The 25,394-nt window shown below is 35.3% G+C and overlaps 3 protein-coding genes across 17 annotated transcripts; 1 reads left to right on the top strand and 2 right to left on the bottom strand.

Moving 5' to 3' along the window:
• Nucleotides 1-8,182: 8,182 nt before the first annotated feature.
• LOC112282040 (PITH domain-containing protein At3g04780) lies at nt 8,183-11,501 on the bottom strand. Of its 2 annotated transcripts, none has more exons than XM_090250301.1 (8): nt 11,379-11,501; nt 10,398-10,484; nt 9,832-9,955; nt 9,452-9,518; nt 9,170-9,227; nt 8,996-9,042; nt 8,710-8,787; nt 8,183-8,605 (listed from the first exon to the last, which is right to left on the bottom strand). In XM_090250301.1, the coding sequence occupies exons 1-8, from the start codon at nt 11,436-11,438 to the stop codon at nt 8,551-8,553; spliced, it is 576 nt and encodes a 191-aa protein (XP_090106427.1). In that variant the 5' UTR covers nt 11,439-11,501; the 3' UTR covers nt 8,183-8,550. The 2 variants fall into 2 exon arrangements, with proteins under 2 accessions (XP_090106427.1, XP_024374934.1); XM_024519166.3 differs by having other exon boundaries at nt 9,452-9,500.
• Nucleotides 11,502-13,130: 1,629 nt separating this feature from the next.
• LOC112282265 (small ribosomal subunit protein eS28) lies at nt 13,131-14,897 on the top strand. Its single transcript, XM_024519692.3, has 4 exons — nt 13,131-13,149; nt 13,561-13,691; nt 14,216-14,357; nt 14,598-14,897. Exons 1-4 carry the CDS (start codon nt 13,131-13,133, stop codon nt 14,648-14,650), a joined length of 345 nt encoding a protein of 114 aa, XP_024375460.2. The 3' UTR covers nt 14,651-14,897.
• Nucleotides 14,898-15,436: 539 nt separating this feature from the next.
• Nucleotides 15,437-25,097, bottom strand: LOC112282263 (uncharacterized). Of its 14 annotated transcripts, none has more exons than XM_090250291.1 (16): nt 24,789-25,094; nt 24,417-24,514; nt 21,374-23,136; nt 20,950-21,272; nt 20,321-20,653; nt 19,748-19,987; nt 19,413-19,541; nt 19,093-19,141; nt 18,867-18,957; nt 18,413-18,488; nt 18,066-18,113; nt 17,818-17,886; nt 17,576-17,661; nt 17,181-17,274; nt 16,923-16,992; nt 15,437-16,797 (listed from the first exon to the last, which is right to left on the bottom strand). In XM_090250291.1, exons 3-16 carry the CDS (start codon nt 22,389-22,391, stop codon nt 15,941-15,943), a joined length of 3,483 nt encoding a protein of 1,160 aa, XP_090106417.1. In that variant the 5' UTR covers nt 22,392-23,136; nt 24,417-24,514; nt 24,789-25,094; the 3' UTR covers nt 15,437-15,940. The 14 variants fall into 14 exon arrangements, with proteins under 14 accessions (XP_090106417.1, XP_024375456.1, XP_024375458.1 ...); XM_024519688.3 differs by having other exon boundaries at nt 19,748-19,930; XM_024519690.3 differs by having other exon boundaries at nt 19,748-19,918.
• Nucleotides 25,098-25,394: the final 297 nt, after the last annotated feature.

Below are 25,394 nucleotides of genomic sequence, written 5' to 3'. Positions count from 1 at the left end.
CAGCCACCACATATACTGTTGAATTTTAAAACCTTACTTGCTACGTGGATTGGAATGACAAAGCTTTTATTAATCAATTTTAATATGGATTGAAGGATAGCTTCAAAGATTTGTTATTAACAATGCTAAAAGAAGATTTTTTGAAATAATTTATTGTTCAAGCTATTATATGTGACAATTGATTATTTGAAAGGTGTCAAGAACAAAGACTTGAGTAGAGAAGAATAAGTCAAGTAATAGCAGCACCTATGAAGTTTTTTGAAACATATTTATCAAGACTGGAATCAATGTAAATTGATACAATATGTTTTAAACTTCTCATGAAATAGAAAAAGATTCGACATTGCCAAGAAGATTTGTGTTTATATTTTGGAGAAGCTAAGCACATTGTTCAACATTGTCTCAAGAAGCAATACAATTACAAAATAAAGAGCACAATTACCAAAGAAGATAATGTGTTAAAAAACGAGTTTTTTTAGTTAAATAGGAATCATGCAAGTGGAATCATATGTAATATCTAATAAAAGTCTTATTCTCTCCTTAGATCTCTCACCTTCTTTTACAATAGATATATATTTAGGACCTAAAAATTACAAAGTCTTTGCCTTATTAGATTCAAGAACCTCATCCTATTTTATAAATGAAGATTTTGTCAAAAATCAAAAAGTAAATATAAGCAAGCAAACTAAACCCATACATGTAGAAGTCATAGATGGTCGTTTGTTAGCTTCTAGAAATATTATCCTTAAGACTGTTCTTTTAGATGTAATAATTAAAGATCATGATAGTATAGTAATATTTAATGTAATAAGATTTTCTTTCAATCTAATTATTTTAGAATTATCATGGCTAAAAAAATATAACCCTCAAGTAGATTGGATTTTTTGTAATCTTAACTTTTTTGGTAGTATGATCTAAGATCAAATTAGTGAAGTAGAAGTACATAAGTCTATTATATCCAAACCTTTACTGGTAGGTATGAGGGCTTTCATATACACTACAAAAGAAGAATTATCTTTTGTTATTTATACTATGCCCATTTTTAATGATAGAAAAATGTCAAGTAGTATTTCTAGCCAATATAGAGAATTCCAAGACATTTTTGAAAAAAAAAATGTACATATTCTTCCAGAGCATTAACCTTATGATTGTTCAATTGATTTGTAAGAAAGAGCTTAACCACCATTCGGACCAATGTATAGCTTGTTGCAAAATAAGTTGGCTGCATTAAAAGAGTATATAGATGAAAACTTAGAAAAGAACTTCATATGCTATTCTAAATCTCTAGCCACGGCTCCTATCTTATTTGTAAAGAAAAAAGATAGATCTCTACAGACGTGTGTGGATTATCAAGGACTCGATAAGATCACCATCAAAAATAGGTATCATTATCTTTGATTTCAAGACTTCTTAATTAACTCAATCAAATAAAGATCTATACCAAAATAGATCTACAATGAGCATAAAACTTAATTTGTATTAAAGAAAGAGATGAATGGAAGAGTGTTTTTCAAACTAAGTATGGACATTTTGAATATAATGTCATGCCCTTTAAACTCATAAATACATCGACTGCTTTTCAACATCTTATGAATGATGTTTTTTGTGAGTTTTTAGATAATTTCATCGTTTGTTATTTAGACGATATTCTAATCTATTCTAAAAATACAAAAGAACATGAATTTTATGATTGTTGCATGTTATAGAAACTTAGAGATATAAGATTATATGCTAAGTTGAAAAACTGAGTATTCCACATTACTTAAGTTGACTTTTTAGGATACATCATTTCCAACGAAGGCCTTATGATGGATCCCAAGAAGGTTCAAACTATCATTGATTGAAAGAATTCAAGAAGAATATGAGATGTGTAATGTTTTTTAGACTTTATTAATTACTATTAAATCTTCATCAAGAACTTTTTTCAAGTTGTAGCTTTATTTATATGTTTAACTTGTAAAGTCAAACTTGAGTGGAATAAAGAAATAGAAGAATAATTAGATATTTTAAAGAAAGAATTTACTTGTACACCAATCTTGCATTGTATCGACTTTTTTAAGGTATTTTTTGTAAAAATAGACAGGTCAGACTTCTCTATAGATGTTGTATTGTCACATATAGGAACTAATGACAAACTCTATCTAGTAGCTTTTTATTCCAAGAAATTTTCAGCAACCAAGATGAATTATGAGATCCATCAAAAAGAGCTCTTTGTAATTAATGATTAACTTTGAGAATGATGTCATTATCTAGAAGGCGCTTCAAATCTAGTCACCATATATATGGATCATAAGAACCTTGAGTACTTCATGTCAGCACATATTTTGAATTATCATCAAGCTTGTTGGAGCATATCTTTATCAAGATTCAATTTCAAGATTACTTATTGATTCAAAAAAAAACAAAGTCTATCAGACACCCTTTCTAGATGTTCTTATCTTGTATCAAAAGAAAGAAATGTATCTTTTGATCAAAAAAGAATGATTTTCTTGAAGTTCGAACATTTTCATCTTTGAGCAATAAAATCAACATTAACTCTTGATTTGACCTTTTTTAAGCAAATTCAATCAAGTATGTCCTCTGATCCTCTTATTCATGATATAAAGAATACTTCTTCTAAGTCCTTTCATACTTCAAAGTTTGTATTTAAGAACAACCTATTATATTTTGAAGATCGCTTATATATTCCAAAGAGTAAGGCATGATTATGTGTCCTTCAAGCTTGTCATGATTTTCTAGTAGCTTTATATTTTGGATATAACAAGACTTTGGAGCTAATATTAAGAAATTTTTGGTGGCCTCAAATGTAGAAAGCAGTCAAAGACTTTATATAATCATGCGATACTTATTCAAGATCCAAAACTCCTCGCCATCAATCTTATGGACTTCTTCAACTGTTATCAATTCTAGAACAACCATGGTCTTCTATTTCTATAGATTTTTTTTATAGATCTTCTTGTCTCAAGTTCATATGACTCTATATTTATAATCTTAGATCACTTCATGAAAATAGTATATTTTTTAGCATATACAAAATCTATTTCTAATAAAGAAACATCTAAGCTTTTTATTGACAATATCTATTGCTATCATAGATTGCCAAAGGATATTATATTGAATAGAGGGATTCAATTTGTATCAAGATTTTAGAGAACCTTATTCAAGATTCTAAAGGTAGATATAAAGCTATATTTGGCTTTTCATCCTCAAATTGATGAACAAATGGAATGAGTGAATCAAGTTCTGAAGCAATATTTGAGGTATACCATCAACTATCATTAAAATGATTGGACATTTTTTTTGCCATTGGCAAAATTTGTATATAATAATTTGGTACATTTTTCTACTTGACAAATACCTTTCTTTATCAATTATGGTTATCATCTACGACTTAATACTTTTAACTTTTCAAAAAATGATAATCCTACAGCAGAAGATTTAGCAAATCATTTGTCAAAGCTAAATGCAATAATGAAGATATAATTAAAAGAAGCTGAAGAATAACAAAAGACCAACGTGGATGCCTATCTCAAGGAGCAGCTACAATTCAACATAGGTAATAAGGTATGGTTATTTCATCACAATATCAAGACTACTTATCCTTATGATAAGTTGGACTATTGTAGGCTGGAACTTTTTTCTATTTGTGAACAAATCAATTTAGTTGCTTATTGATTACAACTACTGGAGTCTATAAAGATCCACGATATATTTCATGTGTCCCTTCTTGAGCCATATAAAACAATGAATATCTCTGAAAGAAAACAAATGCCATTTCTTCCTATAGAAGTCAACAATAATTAAAAATTTGAAGTGGAAAAAATCTTAGATTCAAGATGACGTTGAAATAGGTTGGAATATCTTGTTCATTGGCATAGATATGATATTATTGAACACACATGGAAGTAAGGAAAGAATCTTGCAAATGCAACAAAGAAAGTTGAGGCTTTTTATTGACAACATTCATCCAAACCAAGATGAAGAATTACAAAGATTCATGAAAGATGATGATCGCTCTTCATGGAATTCGTCCCTAAAAGAAAAATAATATCACAAACATATACATTTACTTCAATAGTTACTTATATGTTTAGATAGAAATAAGTTAATATAGACTAATTTCATAAAATCTTTTAGAAAAGCTTCTTAGAAGCTTTATAGATGTGGTTTTGACTTTAGATGTATTTTTAAGTTAGAAACTTGACCAATAATCTAACCACATGGTAGTAGCTTCTGAAACAAGTTAACTCCATATAGTAGCTTATAGAACAAGCTAACTATGTGGTATATATATAGATAATTTGCCTTGCAAGTTAAGACATATGATTAGCAAAATCAATATGTTTTAGAGATCTTATAGGACATTGCCATTACCAAGCTTACCTTAAATCAATCAAAGCTATAAAAAGGCTAGATGATTCTACTACTTATACTCTAAGTATAAGCTTTTATTGCCATTTAATAGCACAATTCAAATTAACTCTCAATAGGTAGACTTTGAGTGTCATACTTATTATTAGATAGGAAAAATATTTTTTTATTTTTTCTTAGAATTCATGCATCAATAATCATTTATCTAGTATCTTTATAATTGTATAATATTATTTATATTTCAAGCTAAATATATTGGTTATTTAAAAAATAAAATTATAATAGTAATGAAAATCATGTTGATTATCTTTAGTATAAATAAATGCTTAAGCTTTACATTATTGCAAAATAAATTGTGCAACCTTACATCTTTGATTACATTTGATATAAGAACATATTCAAGCTTAATATCATTATTAAAGGAATTAGGCAACTTCTTAGCTCTTACTACCTTTGATATAAGTAGATATTCAAGTTTAACATTATTATCAAATGAATTATGCAATCTTACATCTTTAATATTAGCGGGTGCTCAACCTTAGTATTCTTGTTAAATAAATTGGACAATTTTACATCTTTGACTATCTTTTGAATAAATAGGTGTTCAATTTTTATATTATCATCAAATATATTAAGCAACCTCACATCTCTTATTATTTTTAAAATAAGTAAATAATCAAGCTTGACATTATTGCAAAATAAATTGTGCAACCTAACATCTTTGACTACATTTGGCACAAAGGAATATTATAGTTTAATATCATTACCAAATAAATTGAGCAATCTTTCATCTCTGACTACCTTTGATATAAGTACATGCTCAAGCTTGATATAGTGAGTAAATGAATTGGACAACCTTACATCTTTGACTATATTTGATATAAGAAGGTACTTAAGTTTGATATCATTCACAAAAAGAATGGTCAATGTATTTTTTTAAAAGATATATTTTAAAATAGATTATTTATTTACAAGTTAATAAGAAATTTAGAATCAAATCTTAATAAGATATGTATAAAATACTATATTATATAGATTGTATGAATATGCTTAACTTTTTTGACATTATTGTTTTTCAATTTTGACTTAACATATTGTTAATCCAATCAATGCATCTTAATTGGTAAAATTATTATAAAAAAAAAAAAAAAAAAAAAAAAAAAAAAAAAAAAACTTTTAATATTTTTTAGATATAAAAATATTTAAATTATAAATTTTATTTGATGATTTTAATGTTTATTGGAATTTAAAAGATTCTATAAGTTTAAAAAAAATTGTGAAGAAAAAAATCATGAAATTAAATTCTTAATAAGTCTTAGATGTAATTATTATAGATTGTTTAGTATGTTTTTATTTAACATTGATAATTTATATTTAGTAATTAAAAGCAAGGTTTAGAATTTGACAATTTATGATCACATGAGTATCTTTGATTTTTTTTATTTGCTTATTCATCAATTTTGACTTGATCTACTTCCATCTCCTCTATTTTTACTATCTACAATTCTAATGGTATAAATAACTTGTTCTATAAGTTCTTAGCAAGTAAGATATAGCAACTTTGGCTTAAGCTTTAGGCTTTTGACTTTTAGTATAAAAGGATTTTTGAGAGTTTTGAAAATACCATTGGATCTATTTATGGCTTCTCAATTTATAGCTTCTCTATTTAAAATGTGCCTTTCACTTATTCTAAAAGTGTATAGATATAGAAATATTAAGGATTTGACTATCTTAAATTTTGAGATAATTTTGTAAATGCATTAGATTTTGTAAGTTTTCATTTAATCTACTCTCATATTTTAAGTATCTATAAATCTAATAATAGACTTAGATTTAGAATTTAGAATTTAGAATTTAAAAATTTAGGATTTATGATTTAGGATTATATTGGTGCGTCAAATTTTTTGATCTTCTTACTTTTAGATTCTAACTTGACTTATCTTCTATTTTTGCTATCTATGATTTTAATAGTATAAATAATTTTTTCTACAAGTTCTTAATTTGCTAGATAAAACAAGTTTGACTTAGGCTTTAAGATATTGATTTTATTATTAAAAAAAATTTAGATAATTTTTAAAATAATATTTGTTCTATTTGAAGGTTGTCTATTCTAAATATGTCCATAAAATGTCTTTAAAATATATAGATTTGTAGATATTGAGAATTTGGCCATTTTTAATTTTAAGTTGATTTTGCAAATGATTAAGCTTTTGTAAGTTTTAATTTGACCTACCTCCTTATTTTGGAGATCTACAAAGCTAGTAGTGGATTTAGAATGTTTTTAAAGTTTTTTAATTTTCAAATATAAGACCTTTGACTTGACACTTTTTTTGTTCACTTTATTTTTGTTTTATCTTTTTGAAATTTTGAATTGATCTACTTTTCAATTTTTTATGCTTCTAATCCTAATGATATATTTAAAATCTTTAGCAAGTCTATAAGTTAGGAGGTATAAGATTTTTTTAATTAATTTTTTTTTCATATGATTTATAAATTAAAAAAATTAAAAATATATATAAATAATTATATATAGACTTGTTTATATAATGACAATGAAATAGATAGCTATATAAATATATACTTATTTGTTAGTTGTAAAATATTATATTTAGACTAATTTTTAAATATATTATACATATAAATGATTTAAAACCATATAACCTATATTCTAAGCCTATGCAATGGATTGTACATAATTACATCAATTTGTTCCATATTCTCCAATAAAGTGGTGAATTCCTCCAATACAACCTTCATATACTCCTTTCTTCTAATATCCACCACTATTGGTCTTTTTCAATATTATTCCTTCCACACTTCTATCTACCACTCTATTGTAAATAAATCAATATGTATTATGAACAAATTCAGATATAAGATGATGATTATTAGAATCATCTTCTTAACAACTATCATAGAAAAATTGGCCCTCTTATCTCAATTCTTGTAGACATGCATAGACACTTGTCCACTTCCTTGCTTGATAAAAAATTAAATTATATATATATATATATTAATATAAATAACAAATCAAGTGAACAGTCACTAAAGTTTTGATTTCAAGATTGGTGTACAAATTATATATAGCTCAATTTTAAATTTTAAATTTTTTGTGTTTTTTCAATAAATTATTCTTAAACAAATTTGTGAGATCAGCATGATTTTTTAATTGTCTATTTATAAAAATAAAAATATACTACATGAGAGTTTTGGATTAATACTTATAACACTATTATTAGATAAAAATTATTACAATTAATTAAGAAAAGGAATTTTTGAAAAACTCATTAGAATTTATTTATTTGTTCCTTCTGCAGTAATTGTAGACATATTGCCAAAAAAAAAAAAAAAAAAAAAAAAAAAAATCCAACGTTCTGGTACCACAAAACTAACACCAACACAAAAAATGTTTTTCTTACATTTAATTAAACTAACTCCAACACCATTTGATATATTCATATGTACTTCCATGCATGATGAAGTCACAAAAATAAATAAAAAATAAATAAAATAATTATAACTGAAAGCATGGAAGCTAAATGTGATTGCATTTTCATGAGAAATCATTACACTACCAAAATCTTCAAAAAAGATAAGATTACATTACGAAATAATTAACAACACTGTACAAAACTCATATAGTTTCCAGCTTTGTGTGCACAAAAAAAATTTAAAAAAATTAAATTGTGTGCAGATCTTTTAAGTATTGCTGCAGTATGTGTATTTAAAAGCAAGTCAATTAACATTAATATACAGAATACAATGAAATCTGAAATCAAGTAACAATCAACACAAGATACACATAGTAAAATTGGTACAAGTTGATGTGATATAATTTCAGATGATACCCAAAAAGAACACTTTTCCTCTATACAAAGAATCTACTCAGTATTGTTGGTACAGAGTAGATTCTATGTATAGAAAACCAATGTTTTCCTCCTCCAACAACTTGCTGTGCACACATGAGTTCTTGCCATACGCCATTCAACATTTAGGAATCCAGGAATGAAATTCAGATACTTTCGAAGAGAAAAAAAAAGGTCTGACTACAATGCATGGCAAGAAGACCCTACGCTGATCCAGGTATGTGACTAAATCCATGATCCACTGCAGAAAGTTGGTAAATTACTGCAATGACATCAATGACCAAAGACAACTTAAGACGCACCAGCTAGGGTCTCATCCTTCGTTTTCACTGATCTTCTTCAAATCCTTCATGTTTGTAGTTTCGACCCTGCACATTAAAGCCATATTTCAAACCAATCAGCTCCCAATCATAACTATTTCCATACTAGTCTTTTGTACACCATTGGAAGAAAATGTTGAGTATGAACTTACGTGCTACCAACAATAGCGAGTTTCTGAAGCTGGGTTACTTCGCCTCCTCCTTGATTGTCCTCAACAAATAGTGTCAAACTGTGAAAACATCGGCAGGGAAGTGTGAGGAAATATGATTATCTACAGAATGGTTGCCACACATCAATACTAGACCCGGCATGTTTTAAAATTTCACGCTAGATCTAAAACGGAAGGGCGAAGGAGTACAGACATCCAGCAACGACGATTCGATTTGGTCTGAAAGCCTTACAAGAAAAGGATGATGCAGGATCAGTTCTACACTCACCTTCGCACACTCTGAAACTTGACGTATTTGAGCGGTATGGGCTTTCCCTGTAGATTTACAAAGCCAGGAACCATCCAGATATCAGGGCTTCAATCGGTTAATATCACACGACCTGCTGAATCTAATTGAACAAAACACATGAAAAAGTAGCTGCAGAATCGAGGGATTGGATACCTCCAGATTCTCCAAAGATGCAATAACTGTGTCATTTGGAGGAAAATCCGTAACGTTGCTGCCAACAGAACATATCTAGTAAGCCACCATGAACTTGAACCTCTTAGACTCTGCAATTAGCATATTTCGTGTTCTGCAAGGCATTCAAAAATCCATCTATTGCACATACTTACGAGCTGTTCGTACCTATCCCATAAATTTCAAGCTGTATCTTAAAGATGACAGGTTTCAGCATTGATGTGGTAAAATAATTCAGGGTCATTTCATAAGTGCGTATCTTACCTGAAACCCATATTTGGTCTATTTGCAAAAAGCTTCAAAGTTCTTGGGCCTAAAACGCCACGCATTACTTAGACAACTCAAACAAAACAAAAACCAGAAATATATGATTGTATAGTTACCCTTCTCTTGAAATGCCGGTTTATAAAGTACTACTAGATTTTAACACGTATTTTTGCTTCAGACCTCGCATCAACTATTATTTTTTCGAGGAGAAGTTTAATTCTCTTGATTTAAACCATTTAAAGTGAAGTCTTAAAAGAAAATTTAGTTCAAAATGATCACTATGACAACCAACAACACCTTAGTGGACCAGAAAATTGTTATAAGACTCTTTCAACCTATTTTAATGTAAGAATATACTACAAGATATACTTGTATACCTTCCTCTGGAGGTCCTCTGATGATCAAGGAATGAAGCTTGACCACTTGGTTGAAGGGGATATAGAGTAGTAGCTGCTCATCAGCGTCACTTTCTAAATACAAACCATTGTCTTCCCTATAACCCTGAATACAAAAAGTCCAATCAACCTTTCTAGACTTTATCTTCTCAAGGTTGCCAACGTTATATGAACGAAACAACTGACCATAATCGTCAAACAAACGCTCCACCACAATCTCATGCAACAACAGCGATCGAGGTAACTTCTAAACGACACTGGTACACGATTCTACACAAAATGCATAGAAAAAGAAGTGCATTCACAATTGATGGATTGTGAATGGAAATCGGCAATTAATTGTGTTCAACAAAAAAAATATTCTAAGAACAGAACAGAGAAGTCTGAAAAGGAGTACAAGGGAAATCCCAACACGATTGATGACATGAAAGTGAAGAAATAGAAATTAATAAATTACGACATCCTAAACATTCTCCTCAAATAGCACGCCTGTAAAATTCGTAAAAACGGGAATTTTAAATTATCAGGTGTTTAAAATATCCAATAACCTGCTTAAGAGCGTTGACGGAGGTATGCAACGAATTTTCGTTCAGACATTCCACAGACTGCCACTCGATGCAGTCCGCCAAATCAACCTGCAAAAATTCGAAGGCCGTGTTACGTTCCGGAAACCAAGATATAGCTGACTTGTACCAAAATATTACTCTCTTGTGGTGGTGGGTCCTCTAGTAAATACCGCATAGACTCAAACAAATCGACCTGGTTACCACGTCATGTATAACATGCATACAAGACTCATGCAAGGTCGATTTTCCATTAACTGCTCCAACAAATTGCAATTGGAAAAATCCATTCCGACCAGTAACGTCACACAATGTTCATGAAGTTATCACCACATCAGATTTCATGGTGATTAACGAGGCAACTACACCAAAACACGAATCCTGAACGAGACTAACTTACAGGTTTAAAGCACCAAGAAAATATGCAGATCTTGCGACTCTAATGAACACAACACAATCATCGAACTCGATAAATTCACGATTGAGAGTTATAAAAACTTACGTGAAAGAAAATTACAACGTTAAGACAGGAATTTCAGCAAAAAAATTATTCACTTATTCTGATAATAAAACCCAACAAGATTTTTATAAGTCCGGTAAAACTAATGTACAAATACAAAAATACGCTTCCCAATCACATCTTGCACTTTTAATTCTTGAAGCCAACATGTAGCGCTCCACCTACGAACATTGAACTCACGAAACCCTAGCAAGAAGAAAAACCCTACTGTGATGGTGTCGCGATCAAGTTGCACCTCAAAACATACTCAGCACCTTGATTGTTCAACCACCAGAACCGAATCTAAATCATCATTTTCCTGGAGATATCAAAGTGCTAAAACAAAATGCTCGCTCTTAAGTTCCAATTAACTTCCACCTGAGAATCTAAACGCTTGCAAATTCACATATTATGCACCAGAGCTCTAATCTTATCGATCTGACCGATTCCAGGATAGAGATACATACCTGGCCTAACGGTAGCTGCACTGGAGCGGCGGTAGTTGCGGGGGTCGCTGTGGTCGCCATGGATCATGCGTCGATTAGCCCACCACCGTCAATCGGAGACAACAAACAAGCCAACAAACAGCAGAAAAACTGAATGAGGGCCACTTCGCAGTAGCGCCCAAACTTTGTTGAGGATGATACCATGGACAAGGCGGGTATCATACACTGAAGCGAAGGTTATAAACTATCCACCATAACATCATGCCTCGGCTTTTCTGAGCACCCAGGATGTATGTACAAAACGATTTTAGACACATCTAGACTCAAAATAGATGAAAGTGGATGAAAGCAGTCTTCCTTTGCTGTTGTGTGTGTAAATATATATTATGTATGTATATACATATTATGTATGTATATATATATATATATATATATATACATGCTTGTGGAAACCTGTGCCATTGGTCACAAAAAAATATTTACTAAAAAATATCTACTAAAAATAATGATTGGGAGCATAGTGATCTTGTAGTGCTACTCAGGGCAATGTGCAGCAAGAGCATGAAGATTTTGATCATTGATTGACCAAAAGTTGAGTTATTGCTTTGCTTTTAATAAAAACAATGAAATATGCAATAATAGAAATGGTTTTTGTCTCCATTGGTTTATCTCATTGGTTTATCTCCCCTAAGTTATTTTATGTAAAATATATATATATATATATATATATATATTTATATGCAAACATTAGAGTCTCTTGTTTTGCTTTGAGAGGTAATATATTGAAGTAAAGGGTACTTAAACAACAAAATTAAAATTAAAATTAAAACATCATGTGTTATTTGCAAAGAGGAAAACATATGCAAAATATCAAGCCAATGAGGTGTGATTCTTGATATCACATTGAATATTGAATCTTTCTATATCTTTCTCAATTATTGATACACTTAAATAAAGTAAGAATTAACTTACAATTTTAGATGAACTCTTAAATGAAGAGATAGATCACACAATTTAGATGGATGCATACATACAAATACAATTATCTTGAATATGTAAGATATATTCAAATTGAGATAAATGTAAATGTTGCAAGATTCTTAATTTTAAAATATAATTTTTAAAATTATATTTAATCAAATTCATATTATTGTATAGAAATCTATTAATAAATAATAATAGTATTATAATAGAAATAGATGAATCAATTATGTAATAATATGAATGTTTCATGTATTTTTCAATATATATATATATATATATATATATAGTCACTTGTGTATTAAAAAGCTCCATTTGTTTTTCTCAAAAGCTTTAATATATCTTTTTAAATCTTTTAAATCTTTTAATCTAAAAAAATTTATACTTTTATTTCTATTTTTAAGATTTCTTCCAAAAATATTAAAGACTAAAAACGATTTTTTTACTTTATTTAATTTCTGAAATCATTGTATTTATCCAAATAAAATATAAGAACATTTATTGTTGAAAGTGATAGTTCAAAATAACTTGATAAAAAATGATGCACTTCTTCCACAAATGTAGCATTCTTTTTTCTTCTAATCAACACTTTTTTCTAATTAACACTTCATATTACTTATTGTGTTTCAATGGTAATAGAGTGTGTTTGTTTGTTTGTATGTATGTATATATATATATATATATATATATTTTAATCTATACTTCAATCACGTTAAGTATAATACTAAAAAATATTATAAATTTAAAGTTGTTACATAAAAATACAAGACTTACTAACCAATGCTTTTCATGATGGCGAAGTTGCAAATAGGTAAAGCAGAATTGAAAATTGGATAGTTGGTTTTTTTAATACGTATGTTCGTTTATTTACTTGGAGGTTCTTGAGATATAATGAGATTGAGTCTGGCAACAACCAGGTCAGCCATAAATATCCAAAAATTGTCTTCGAGTTCGGACGGAATGTCGAAAGTGATTATTGAATAAAAACAATTTGTAAAATATCTAGGCTGAAAAAAATTCCATTAATAAAACTCAAGTTAACCGCACAACCTGATGAGTGACCAAATAAACATTTGCGACGAAAAATTGGACTAGACCTTCCTGATCACAATGGACAAATCCACTACAAACTGAACTCCTCATCAAAATCCTAAAATTAGACAATCAAAGTGAATGAGATCAATCTGAAGCAGGGAAGAGTGAGCGAGTGAGTGGGAATTAGGGTTTAGTAGAACAACCACAACGAGGCTTCTCGTCAAGCCCTCCTCGCTCGAGCTCCCAGCGTCGAAACCATCTCTGCATCGCCCCGTCTGCACCCGCTGTACACGTGCTTCCCTCCGCCTTACCATCATGGTTCGCGCCCTTGCCTCACCATTATTCTCCTTTTTGTCTGTTTCAGTTTTGCTTGTCTCGGGTTGTTTTAACCCACCTAAACCTGCGCAGACACCCCCTCTTTTTGTTTAGTTTGAGGGTGTAGGCCGATTCGCCTTTTCTCGGGTTGTGTGCTGATTTCTTGGGTGTGGTGTAATTCCCGAGTGATCTTTAATTTCCATCGGTCTCGAGGGTAACTCTCGCGTGGAGATCTAATCTGAAGGTGATATTTTAAGCTGAGGTTTGTCGATTCTTGATCGTTTTGTACAATGTTAGGGAACTGCTGTGTTTGTAGTGGTGGTTTAGCTTCTAGGGTGAGAAATAGGTGAACTCATTTGGGTGCTTCTCCTGGTCTTCTTGGTGGACTGTAAAATTGTGTTGCGGAGCTGTCTGTGCACATTTTCGAAGTTTCCATGTATTTTGCGACGGTTTTGATCTTCTGACTCTTTTGACGGCTAGTTTCTTATGTAAATGTATATTTGTATCTGCTATATCAATTTGTTCAGGATTCTGCCGTGAAGCTGGCTATTGTAATGAAGGTGATTGGTCGCACTGGGTCCCGAGGTCAGGTGACCCAAGTTCGTGTTAAGTTTCTGGATGATCAAAATCGACTCATTATGCGCAATGTGAAGGGGCCAGTGCGTGAAGGTACAGAGTCCTGGAACTTTTGTCATGTTCTTCTCTAACCCACCATGGTGTGATCTCCATCATATTGAAGCTTCTTTTATATTCAAGGATCTTTCAGGGGCTGCTCACGTCATGTAATTTTATATGAAATTGTGAATATCCTTCTTCTCTTGATACAGATATCGCATTGCAGAAACTCTCACTCCCACAAGCAATTCAGTGTGTAAGTAAGTTTTTAAGTTCTTGTTCCTTTGTATACAGGTGACATCCTGACTCTCCTGGAGTCTGAGAGAGAGGCTAGGAGGCTGCGGTGAAGAAGCGGGATTTCACAAGTCTCTAGCTTTTTTTTTCCTATTTATCACTTAAAGACTAGACTATGGTTTTACGGAACCATTATTGTATTGATGAGTTATGATTGGTACACAATGACATCAAACAGGAGTTTGAGGCATCAATGCACCAAGCATGCTAATTCTCTCCTGAAGCTTGTCTTTCGCCAGGTGATTAACTGGGTGCAGCACTTTTTATATTTTAACTGATCAAAATTCGTTTCTGCTACCATTTATTGCTTTTGGTTTGGTGTTCATCATTCCTCAAATTATTTGAGATAGTGTACTCCTTGCCTTTTTGTCACTGTGGTTGGTCTCTGGTCACTTTGTAGGCATTGTAATTGACCTTTAGTGTAAGTTTTGGAGGTGAAGTCGCCCATATCCAGCTCTAAAATGCTCTCCACGATGTCACGAGTAGTGCTCAATCTCTTATAGTAATACTCAATCTCATATTAGATATTTTTCCAAAATTGAGACATTCTCTCGCTCTGAAGATGTGGTAGTGACGGGAAAAGGTCCCGTACCTTACGCTAGTTGTGGGAAAAAGGCATTTCAAAAGGCTCATTACATGCTTCAAGTGTCTCACATGCTGTTCTTTGAGCGACATCTCGGGCACTTAAAGGCTTTTGGAAATCTTATTAGGTTGACACTCATGCAATTGAAAGGTAGCAAATGGTGATGAAGAACTGATCGAGTCAAGTACGTCTAATTATTGTAATTAAAATGTGGGGAATTCAAAAACATCGATTCAATACATTCATAAAAGTCAGGTGGAGGGTATGAGAGATCATCTTTCAGATATTTTACATGGAGCCTCGCAGAAGACCCACTGTTTCTCTACACAACAGTATCCAACTCTTAAACTTGTGAACATCAGCGAAATTCCTCCAGGATCGCTGTTCCAAAAGCTAAATATTTCTTGTTCCTCGCTTCAATTTGAACTCTAACATATTGCAGATACTACTAAAAGCTTAAACCTTCACCTCGTCAAGTGATCCTATCCCTCGAATGATGTCTCTAAACATATTTTGATACAAAATACACTGGTCCAAATCCAGATGCTTGGATATCCTTCAACATCAACCCAAGATGTTGGCTCGTTCCACTAGGAAATCACTCTGAATCTACCTACATAACATGGTCGGAGAACATCTGAGAAACGTAAGCTCCTATCAAAGCCCAAAAACCCCTCTTACTATACACACCGCATAAATGGAGGGGGCAACCAAGATTTTAAGACCAAAAAAAGAAGTCAAAGCCGACGAAGGAATCTATCTATGCATTTGACCTTAGGTCACTAATTTCGCTTTGCGGAGTACCAGGTAAGCTCTGCTGACCCCCATTCACCATCGGCTGGTTGAGGGAATTATGCGACTGCGAGTGCACCAGACCTGTTGGTTGGGAGGTAAGTTGCTTCGAAATTGTTGGGAATGATTTTGAATGCGACAGCTGATTGAAGACAGGTGAAGCGGTGTGGCTTCCGCTCAGCCCAGAAGACGGAACTTGGCTTATTGTTGAGTGCCCCTGGAGTTGAGAGAGTTCTTGCGCATGGTTAAGTTGCACATTTGCTTGATTTCCAGGAAAAGACTGAGCACTACCAACAGCACAACCCGGGTGAGCAGCCTGACCTTGTTGAGTAAGACCCTGCGATACCATATTAGTCTGTAATTGACCAGGCAACCCATTGCAGGGAATAAGATTTCCGAAGTGAGTCTGCGTAATCCCAGGCAAGGGCAGGGGTCCGGGTGGCTGCATCTGATTATTATACGCTTGTCCTGCCTGTACCAAGCCAAAGTTCCGAGCATCCATTTGACCCCGAAGCTGTGACTGTATGTTGTTTGAAGTCTGTGCCATTTTTGATGTATTTGGGTATCTCTGACCTTGAGCAGGACCAGGTTGGAGCTGACTGAGGAGGTGACCTTGTAAATGAGAAACTCCTTGTTGTCCATTTCCTATTGTTACCTGCCCACCAAAATGTATGTTTACTTGCCCCTGTTGTTGCAAGTAAGACTGCCAAGGGGTGCCTTGAGTGAAATGATTTATTAGGGTCGTCAGTGAGGGTTGATTAGGATGATTTGTAAGCAAACCTTGTTGCTGCAATTTCCGAGCACTTGGAAACTCTACTAGGCTCTCTGTTGCATGAAAGAAACGAGTTAATAACTACATTTAAGAGACCACAACTTCAGTGAAGAATCAAATATACTACAATAAATAAAGCCACACGAAAAGAACAAAACATGATGGTAAAGAATCATACGTATAGGTCCAAGGCCAGACTTCTTCTCGTATGAAATCAAGTCTTTCATGCTGTTAACAACCTCAGAAATCTGCAACGAGAAAGTTGTGTTACTCATTGTACATAAAAGGAACGGCTAAATATTCAGTGACAATCTCCTACAACAGTAAAAATCAAAATGCAACCCATTCAATCATACTGAGAATATGTCATAAGCCACTAGTGTAATCATTGATGTAAGCTTTTTCTGCATTAAAAAAATGAATCTGCTGACGGAACCTGTAAGCATCGAACATATCGTTTTGAGAAGCCAAGATCATTAACAATGGGTGCGTCCAGCTTTACAGCCAGTTGCCTTGCTGTGGTCATGAACCTGAATCATAGACGGTTATAGATCACTTAAATCTTCGCACAAGCACTTGGTTATGTCATTGAACTTTAGAATCGAGACTAACGAACGAACAGCGTTCATCATAACTGAGTTACTGGACACAGAGAAGTACACGAGGTAACTTGGATAACATATATAATTTTCTGCAACCTTCGTAGTTGTAGTTAGATGTGTATTAACGTTCTTATTGGTTTTAGTTGTCAAAAGATGCAGAATGAATATCAAAAATAAACACACCAACCATTAAATTCTCTCCAGGATAAATAAGACAGAAGGTACATACGCATTGCAGTGTTTAGTCAAATTTTCCACGCTTTTGTTGAAGTCTTCTTGTTCAGCCTCCATTACCAGGTTGTCTAGCTGCTGGGCCTGCTTAAACAGAACCATAAGTATGAAGAACAAGCAAATTCCGAAAGACCTAATAAGAAATATAGAATAGCCTATGTATAACTCCACTGGGCATGATTGAGCAAAAAGAACCACTTATCGTAAGATGATTGAGAGAGAATTTTAACGACACTCCACCTGCTCTTGAAGATTCTTGTACGGCACTAATTCTTCATGACTTTTTGTGCAAAACTCCCAAGCTTGGATCTGGTGTCAGTACAAAAGTATTATCACGTCAGAACCATATCCCTTGCCAAGCACTGATACAAAACATTTGATCAACTCACAATGAACACCCAATAATCATGATCAGCCCCAGATCTGTGCATTATAAAGGGCAAAAGTTATTCTACTTGATAAGCTGACAATGAATTTAAAGAAAGTACTTTGTATGAAGGACTAAACGTCACTCGAAGCGTTCCATATCTGATCACCTGCAAGGCAACGTCATAAAATGAATAAATATTACCATTCCTGTTACACAAACGCATCCGATCCCCAAAAATCATCTCCAGAACTAACTTAGAAGAAAAAGCTATCTTCATAACGTTTTCATACGAAAAGACTTAGTTTGGTATTAATCGATCATGACAGAATACATACATGAAAATGAGAATATCGTTCTACAAGTTTAAACAAACTTTTAAAGTAAGGTTGCCTTGAATGCATGTCGAGGAACAGAAAAGAAACACTGTAAAAATTAATAATGAAATCCATTTCACACAATTCATACCCTCAATTCAGCAAATATTGATTCGTGCACTGCGCCGAAGTACACCAGAACCATTTTTCCAGAGGGTAAAACATATCTGTCCACCAAAACATAGTCATAAATGAGCAATAGAAAATTATGGCAATTTTAGAGCGGATACAAGGCAAAAGAGTCGACCACAAAAATAATTAATCCTCAAAAAAATCGAACTCGTCTAAAACACAGGCTAAGGCGAAGCCTTGATTCCAAGACGAGTGTAGTTGTACATAAATACAAGTATTTAATCAGTAAACACTATGATTATAGAAACATGTATCAAGTTGATCAATTACCAAATTTTCATTATAAAGTTGCTGTTCAAAAGCTTGTTTTAGTTCCTTAGTACGACCTGAATTAGAATGAGAAGTGGAATTTTCGACAAAAAAAGACCAACATTATCAAATCCGAACAGATAGGCAGGCAGAACTAAACATACTCTTCAGCCAGATCAAGAAATAGAAGCTCGTCCAGCAGACCACTGTCATATTTAATTTTGAATAGCCGAGGCAGAACATCTGTGCAAGATTCTGCTCACACCAAAAACCCAATCTTTCAGCTCCTCACATATGACTAATTTATTCCAATCCACTCTACAGTAGAATACAATTGAACCCTGCAAAAACTTGCTGCAATAAAACCAAATGAATCTAAAAATTACTCACCGAAACCTCGTCCTGGTTGCACCCCACATAGATTACAGAACCAAAACTCCTGCACAATATCCACAAGTATGGTGAGACAACGTAAAAATGCGGTTGAGAGGCAGAGAATAAGTAAATAAAACGAGTATTACTACCTCAACCTGGCTGATGTTAGCAAGCGGATACTAGTTCAAACAACAGTAATGAATCATTAACTCAACCTTGGTTACACTAGAAATGTGACGATAATTACTATGAAAACAACCACGATGGACATGAAACCCATACAATAAATAAATGAATAAAATATCTTCGTCAGTGGTCGGGGTGATAATCGGTACCATGGGGAAAAGACCCTGGGCATGCCGACCGACAGGAGAAGTATTGAAACTGCTTAAGCACCAGCGCTTTAAAGCTCCAGGTTCAAAAAAGGTGTGTACAAGTCCTCGCCAAAACGTGATATTGTTATCCTGCACGATGACAAGTTTCAGACGGAGAACGCTTGTGTAGAACGTTGCACCGTTTTTCGCATACTGTAAAGAATGAACATAATGCAAGGAAAATTTACATAAAAGAAATGACACCAAGCACAATGTATTTCTACACATCAAACCGACAAAGAAAAGAAAGGAAAAACAATATTGAAGTAAACCATATTAATATCACCCTAACTTACAGGGGGACGTTTTCTTTGCTCTTGAATGTACGACACGATTGTATGATTACATTCTGAAACAATGGCTGGTGGCATACGACTTCTGTATCCATTGCCCATGTTCTCGCATTTTAATCCTGAACCTTGAATTAGGTGCGGGTTGCTAAGTTTAAGCCCCTGTAACAACTGATTCTGCATTCCAGGCTGCATACGAGTGATCATTTGTTGTCCAGCTCCAGTTAATGGCAAACCACTTGCCACCTACTACAACGAAAAAAAGGTACTGAAAAAAAAAAAGACGATTTTTTTTGATATTGGTGAAAATACATGTGTCTAAAATTACAAGTGAGCCATAATCCTGAGGAACAAAGCTGAATGTAAGAAACAATTTATCCTCATAAAGATAAATAATTAACTATGAAACCTATCAATACGGTCACAATTCTGTACACAGAAGTGAGGAAGCATAAAGCAGAGATATTCAAGGAATGACAGCTGATAAACACCTTGGTTCTTTCGCATACTTATTAAGGACCCCCACTTTATACAAATAGAACATCAAAGCCATGGCTTGCAAAATCAGAAATTGCTCACTTGAAATGCTTGTGTTTGGCCTGACTGAAACCGCTGTTGCTGCAATAAGAGCTGCTGCTGAGAACCAACCCCTTGTGCGTGTCGAGCTTGAATAATAGCAGCTTGATTAGCTACTGCGTGTTGCAGAGCCGCTTGCTGGTTTGCTGCTTGCGCCTGTGCGTGCGCCTGTGACATTTCTTGAGCCTGGACCTGAGCCTGAGCTTGTGCTTGAACTTGAACTTGAACTTGAGCCTGAGCTTGAGCTTGTGCTTGAGCATGCGCATGAGCCTGAGGTTGAGCTTGAGCCTGGGCCTGAACATGAGCTTGAACGTGCTGTGCACATGTAGTGTTTTTCTGATCTCAATTATAGCCATACCGTGTCCAGGACACCATAATACACACGCATAGTAAACAATGCATACGATAAAAAAAAACAGACTATAAACCTCTGGAATTGCAACAAGGTGTTAGAAAAAGACATGATACGAAAACCAGACCAGAAATGCGTAATCAGGTTAAGGGTCCCGAAACTTTAAAAGTCAGTTGTAGCAACGTTCTAAGCATTTCGACCTAAAAAACATCAATTTCAACATAATTGCTGCGACTAAGTTCCAGCAGAACATTATTAAATAAATCGGGAGAGTGTAAACCTGAGCTTGATAGGGTGACAGTGGATTCGATGATGTGATTTGCAGAAGAGACTGTTGAGAAGGAGAACGCTGAAAATGAGCCAAATGATTCGCATTACTCTGTCCTGCAAAACTAGATTGTTGTGGTACTCCACCTAGAGATTGCAGACTACCTTGGAAGTTTCCTCCTTGTATCAACCCCAAGCTGCGAAGAGATTGAAGAGACTGCTGGCTTTGGAAATTATTCTGCTGCGTAAATTTTTGACTTCCTAAAAAATTTGTATGTGCGCGACTCTGCCCTTGCTGCCCACGATTTTGAGTAGATTGTAGTCCACAAGCTTGTCCTGTTCCACAGAATTGCATAACAAGACCGTTAACACCTGAAAGGATACATGTTCAATCAACATCTGCCAAAAATTGACAGTCTGATTGCAAGACGGTGTACCGTTGCTGTAGGCAGACTGAGGACTGCTGATCTCTCCAGCCTGGAAGTTTCCCGACTGCATCAACCCAACCAGTTGATGAGCAGCACTACGATTAACTTTGGTATCTCCTTCAAGCCCAGAGTGATTACTGTTTGTTGAATCCCCATCAAAAACTGATAATTGATTAGAGGATATCGGCCCATGAAAACTTCCTTCTTGATAGGCCGAGTCTCGAGAGGACCTTAACACAGCTTCTTGGGTCAATGAGTCCTGTGTATACTCTGCTTTCACTCCCTCCATGCCAAACTCGGTCTTCACACGCTTCATGTCAGGATATTCAGACTTCATCGCAGTGATATCCACAGCATGCTGAGGACTACGTATTGGCACCTGAGATGATTTTGGGGTGATACATTGAACTACCTCATTTGAATACGACTGCAACGTGTCTCGGTTTCCCCCTGGAAAACCTCCAGAAAGTTTACTCGTACTCATCACTGCTTGGTATTGGTTGTTGCTGGTTGCCTGCAAGACTTGTGGATTAGCTGCCACCCTTCCCTCGTAAACAAACTGTGGTTGCTTGGTCTGGTTTGCTGTCTGCCCAGGAGGGCCTTGACCTTGTAAATATTGCAGGACTTGTCCCTGTTGAGTATTTGGTGTTCCAGGTCCCGCGATCGTTGTGCCTGACCACTCATCTGCTGGAACTAAGCCACCATTGATCATCGGCTTTGGTGGTAAAGACTGTGACTGTGAAGGGGAAATGAGAGTGGCTGAACCCACATTCCGGCCAAACGAGTTCTGAGAATCTGAATCAAAAAAAGCGGATGTAAATTCGGAAGTGATGTTTGAAGAGAAGGAAGGGTATAAAGTGCTCAAATCTATTGAAGGTGATGGACTAGCGTGGGAGTGCGGAGAAAGAACATTCTCGCTAATATTAGTCACCTGCGAACCATACTGCTGTGGATGATGTGGAGAAAGAGAGACACCCACATGTTGTCCACGCATGTTCATAGCTGATGGCCCATTGTGCTTGGCCATTGTTCTCTACCAAGATCCAATAATTACGATATTGAACCTACTTCCTAACATCTGAACTTAAGAGTTTGAACTTAACTAAAAAGAATTTCAAGAAAATATTCTGTTCTAGTCTTTCCATTAGACTGGAATCAGCACACTTTCCGTGGGTCTCGGCGTGTAGATCAGATGAGTCAAATTCATGTTCCGCACCTAACCTATTAGAAAAGTTTTAAACTTCACTACTTAGCGCCCTTATCAATCAAATTTGGTTAGAACAGTGAGTTCCACCACATAATCTCCACCTAAAAAAGCTCCCTTGACAAACAAACGGAGCTGAAGGCATCAATTCCGAGACTGACAATCTCTGAAAGCCGTCCTCCTGTTGGCCCCACAGTGTCGATTTCTTCATCTCTACCCCTACTGATTTATTGTGTATAAAAGTAATCCAACGATCCCTCCATTCCAACCTGCAAGTACCAAGGCCTTGACACTCATATGGCCAAAATAAACCATTCACGATTATCTCGAGAAATTCCCAATAACTTGCTAGACTACCCAGAGCCACATCTGGAACTGCTGGAGCCAGGTTGTATACACGTTCAAGAGACGCTGCACGGCTCCAAAAATAAAATGCATATAACGCCTAAATTCGTTTTAATGTGTCTCAATACAACGTCTAAGTGCTTCTACAATCCACAATGCATAAGCATCACAAATGCACGTCTCCATATTTCCATAAGATGGTGTTAACCCTTTTGCTGCAAACCTGCAACACAAACATTTGACCAGTATAAGGTCAGTTTAGGACATGAGCGACGCCCAACCCTCAACAAAAGAAAGCCGAAGTGGTCACAAAGACATTGCAGTTGCCACTTCATCGGACGAATTCGCTCTAGATGTAGTGTGTGCTTCCACTATCAATGGGTTCATATCATCAAACCGACTGTAATAGACATAAAACAAAAAAGAAGAGAAGAACCCGACTCCAATACACGGGTCTAGACCAAGCCTCAATAATATCAAATTCGAACCCGATAGAAAGTGGTTTGCAACCGAAAAAAGCGCGAAAGAAGAGAAGATACGGATCACACTATTCAACCAAAAGAAATGATGAACACTGGTGAAGTAAGTCATGATTAAGACTTCCGAAAAAATCTTACACCAAATGCGTTCAATAAGACGCACCAGCGCGGAGAAATAATCTAAATACAAAAACATGTCCGTGTAATAAGCCCCCCTAGCTCAACCGGTCCATCACAACAAGGAAAGAAAGAAGAAGCTTACTGCCGTCTACTGCCTGCTCTACGCTCATAATTTAATTATTTTGGCCATCCGTTGCAAGCGAGCACACAAACATCTTCGCTCCTTGTTCTTATACACAACTCACTGATACCACAATGAACTTGTAATAGGTAGCTGCGCACTTCCCTGCTCCAAGTTTCAGACCCGGGTTTCTTCTGCATTAGAAGAAACCTCACTGCTTCGCTAAACTCAACATACAAACTTTGATGATCTAATTATTTAAAATAGTAACCAGCAAAGGTTATCCTCTTGCTTAAACGCCCCTTCAAAAGGTATTCTACACACCATCTTGAAACCGGTAATCGTAGAGCGCTGAGGGAACTGAGACCTAAGCCCACAAAATAAGCAGAACTCCGCTCTGTATCTATCAATCTCAACACTAGAACCTTCCTGGTAAACTCTAGCTGCACTTGCCCCACCTCTTGCAATCATTCCTGATCATAACGGAAAAAAAAAAAAAAAAAAAAAAAAAAAAAAACTCAATAGCTGAGACCTGTCGCACTGACCAATTGAACGACCCCGCTTTTACACCGAGTCAAACAACACCCAGCAAACGAACCTTGGACCTAGAATCACATGGTGCATACTCTTTCTAAACCTTGCTGCCTAAGTTTAATGTCGAGTCCTCCTTTACATTAAAACACCTTGACATCGCTAAGCCTCGCTAAACTGAAACTAGGCGTCATTCACCCACGCTCGCCCAGCATTACTTGCTCCCTCCACAGGCTGAGCTCTGAACCTTACCAAAGTCCAGCGCAAAGTGCTCCTGTGCCTGTGAGGTCCTTCAGGGTGAGTCTCCGGGCCTGCACGGGTGCTAAGGAAATTTTTCCCACGAGATCACGCTGCACTTTCGCACGCAAGGATTGTAAGACATCCAACCCTGAGCTCGGATCGTCGAAACAGAGACGTGAGGATGTGAAGCACACCTAGCCAAACATCAAACTTGGAACCACAGAACTTCCATAAATTCTGGTGAACTTAGGGTTGGTACGGGAGGCAACTCAAAACCACAAAGATACCAGAAAAACATCACACCTACAACTCAAGTATGTCTATCAACTGAGCTAATTCGCTCCTGTGTCCCTTCAAGCAAAAAGAGATGAGAATTGGCAGTACATTGCATCGCCAGATACAGGAACGAAGGCACCACGCCACCCCGGTACACCAAACGTCCATGGATTTGCGACCCGAAGCAGAATGCCAATCGGAGCCTCAAGAGAAAGCATCAAACGTGACTAGGCTAGTGCATCAGAAATTGTGCGAAGGATTTCGTTGGCATCGCGATGTGAAGACGAAGACGCGAGTGAGTCCGAATGCGTACTGACAGAGGCAGCAAGAGGCGTGGGACCAACGTCGATCGCCATAGCCGTGTTCTCAAAGGGTTCCCTCCTTCAGTGATCTCCCCGCCCTCCCCCTCTTCACCAAGAGGGGAGGGGCGGTGGCGGGGGCGGGGGTGTGGGAGCTTCATCCGGCTGCCGACGCTTCCTCGGGCAGCCCGCGCCTGAAGCGGTACACCCTCCGTTTCGCAGGGTGCAGACTGTGACTTCGTCATTCGACAAACTGACACAACTGCGCCTCCACATCATCTCGCACAGCTCCGAACTGGTGCACAGTATTCGTAACACAAGGATGGTGGAACAAATCAGAAATAAATGAATTCTCTTCCTCATCCCCCCAACCCTCCGACATGGACTCGATTTTTCATCCATTCCTCCCCTGACC

The sequence above is a fragment of the Physcomitrium patens genome, chromosome 5 (genome assembly GCF_059467195.1).
Source record: "Physcomitrium patens ecotype Gransden chromosome 5, ASM5946719v1, whole genome shotgun sequence".
Taxonomy (NCBI): Eukaryota; Viridiplantae; Streptophyta; class Bryopsida; order Funariales; family Funariaceae; genus Physcomitrium; species Physcomitrium patens.
The sequence above is the reverse complement of the archived record's forward strand: the minus strand, read 5'-3'. Positions and strand labels throughout refer to the sequence as shown.

Excerpts from the sequence above, each read along its gene's own strand:
- LOC112282263 (XM_090250293.1), bottom strand. The coding sequence starts at position 22,391 with ATGGCCAAGCACAATGGGCCATCAGCTATGAACATGCGTGGACAACAT. Across the intron at positions 18,489-18,866 it reads TTTCTTGATCTGGCTGAAGA|ATATGTTTTACCCTCTGGAA; the intron begins GTATGTTTAGTT and ends TTTGGTGGACAG. Across the intron at positions 17,275-17,575 it reads TTGACTAAACACTGCAATGC|GTTCATGACCACAGCAAGGC; the intron begins GTATGTACCTTC and ends TCTATGATTCAG.
- LOC112282040 (XM_090250301.1), bottom strand. The coding sequence starts at position 11,438 with ATGGCGACCACAGCGACCCCCGCAACTACCGCCGCTCCAGTGCAGCTA. Across the intron at positions 9,956-10,397 it reads CCGTCAACGCTCTTAAGCAG|GGTTATAGGGAAGACAATGG; the intron begins GTTATTGGATAT and ends TTTTGTATTCAG. Across the intron at positions 9,043-9,169 it reads CATCTTTGGAGAATCTGGAG|GGAAAGCCCATACCGCTCAA; the intron begins GTATCCAATCCC and ends GTAAATCTACAG.
- LOC112282265 (XM_024519692.3), top strand. Across the intron at positions 13,692-14,215 it reads CCCTCCGCCTTACCATCATG|GATTCTGCCGTGAAGCTGGC; the intron begins GTTCGCGCCCTT and ends CAATTTGTTCAG. Across the intron at positions 14,358-14,597 it reads GAAGGGGCCAGTGCGTGAAG|GTGACATCCTGACTCTCCTG; the intron begins GTACAGAGTCCT and ends CTTTGTATACAG.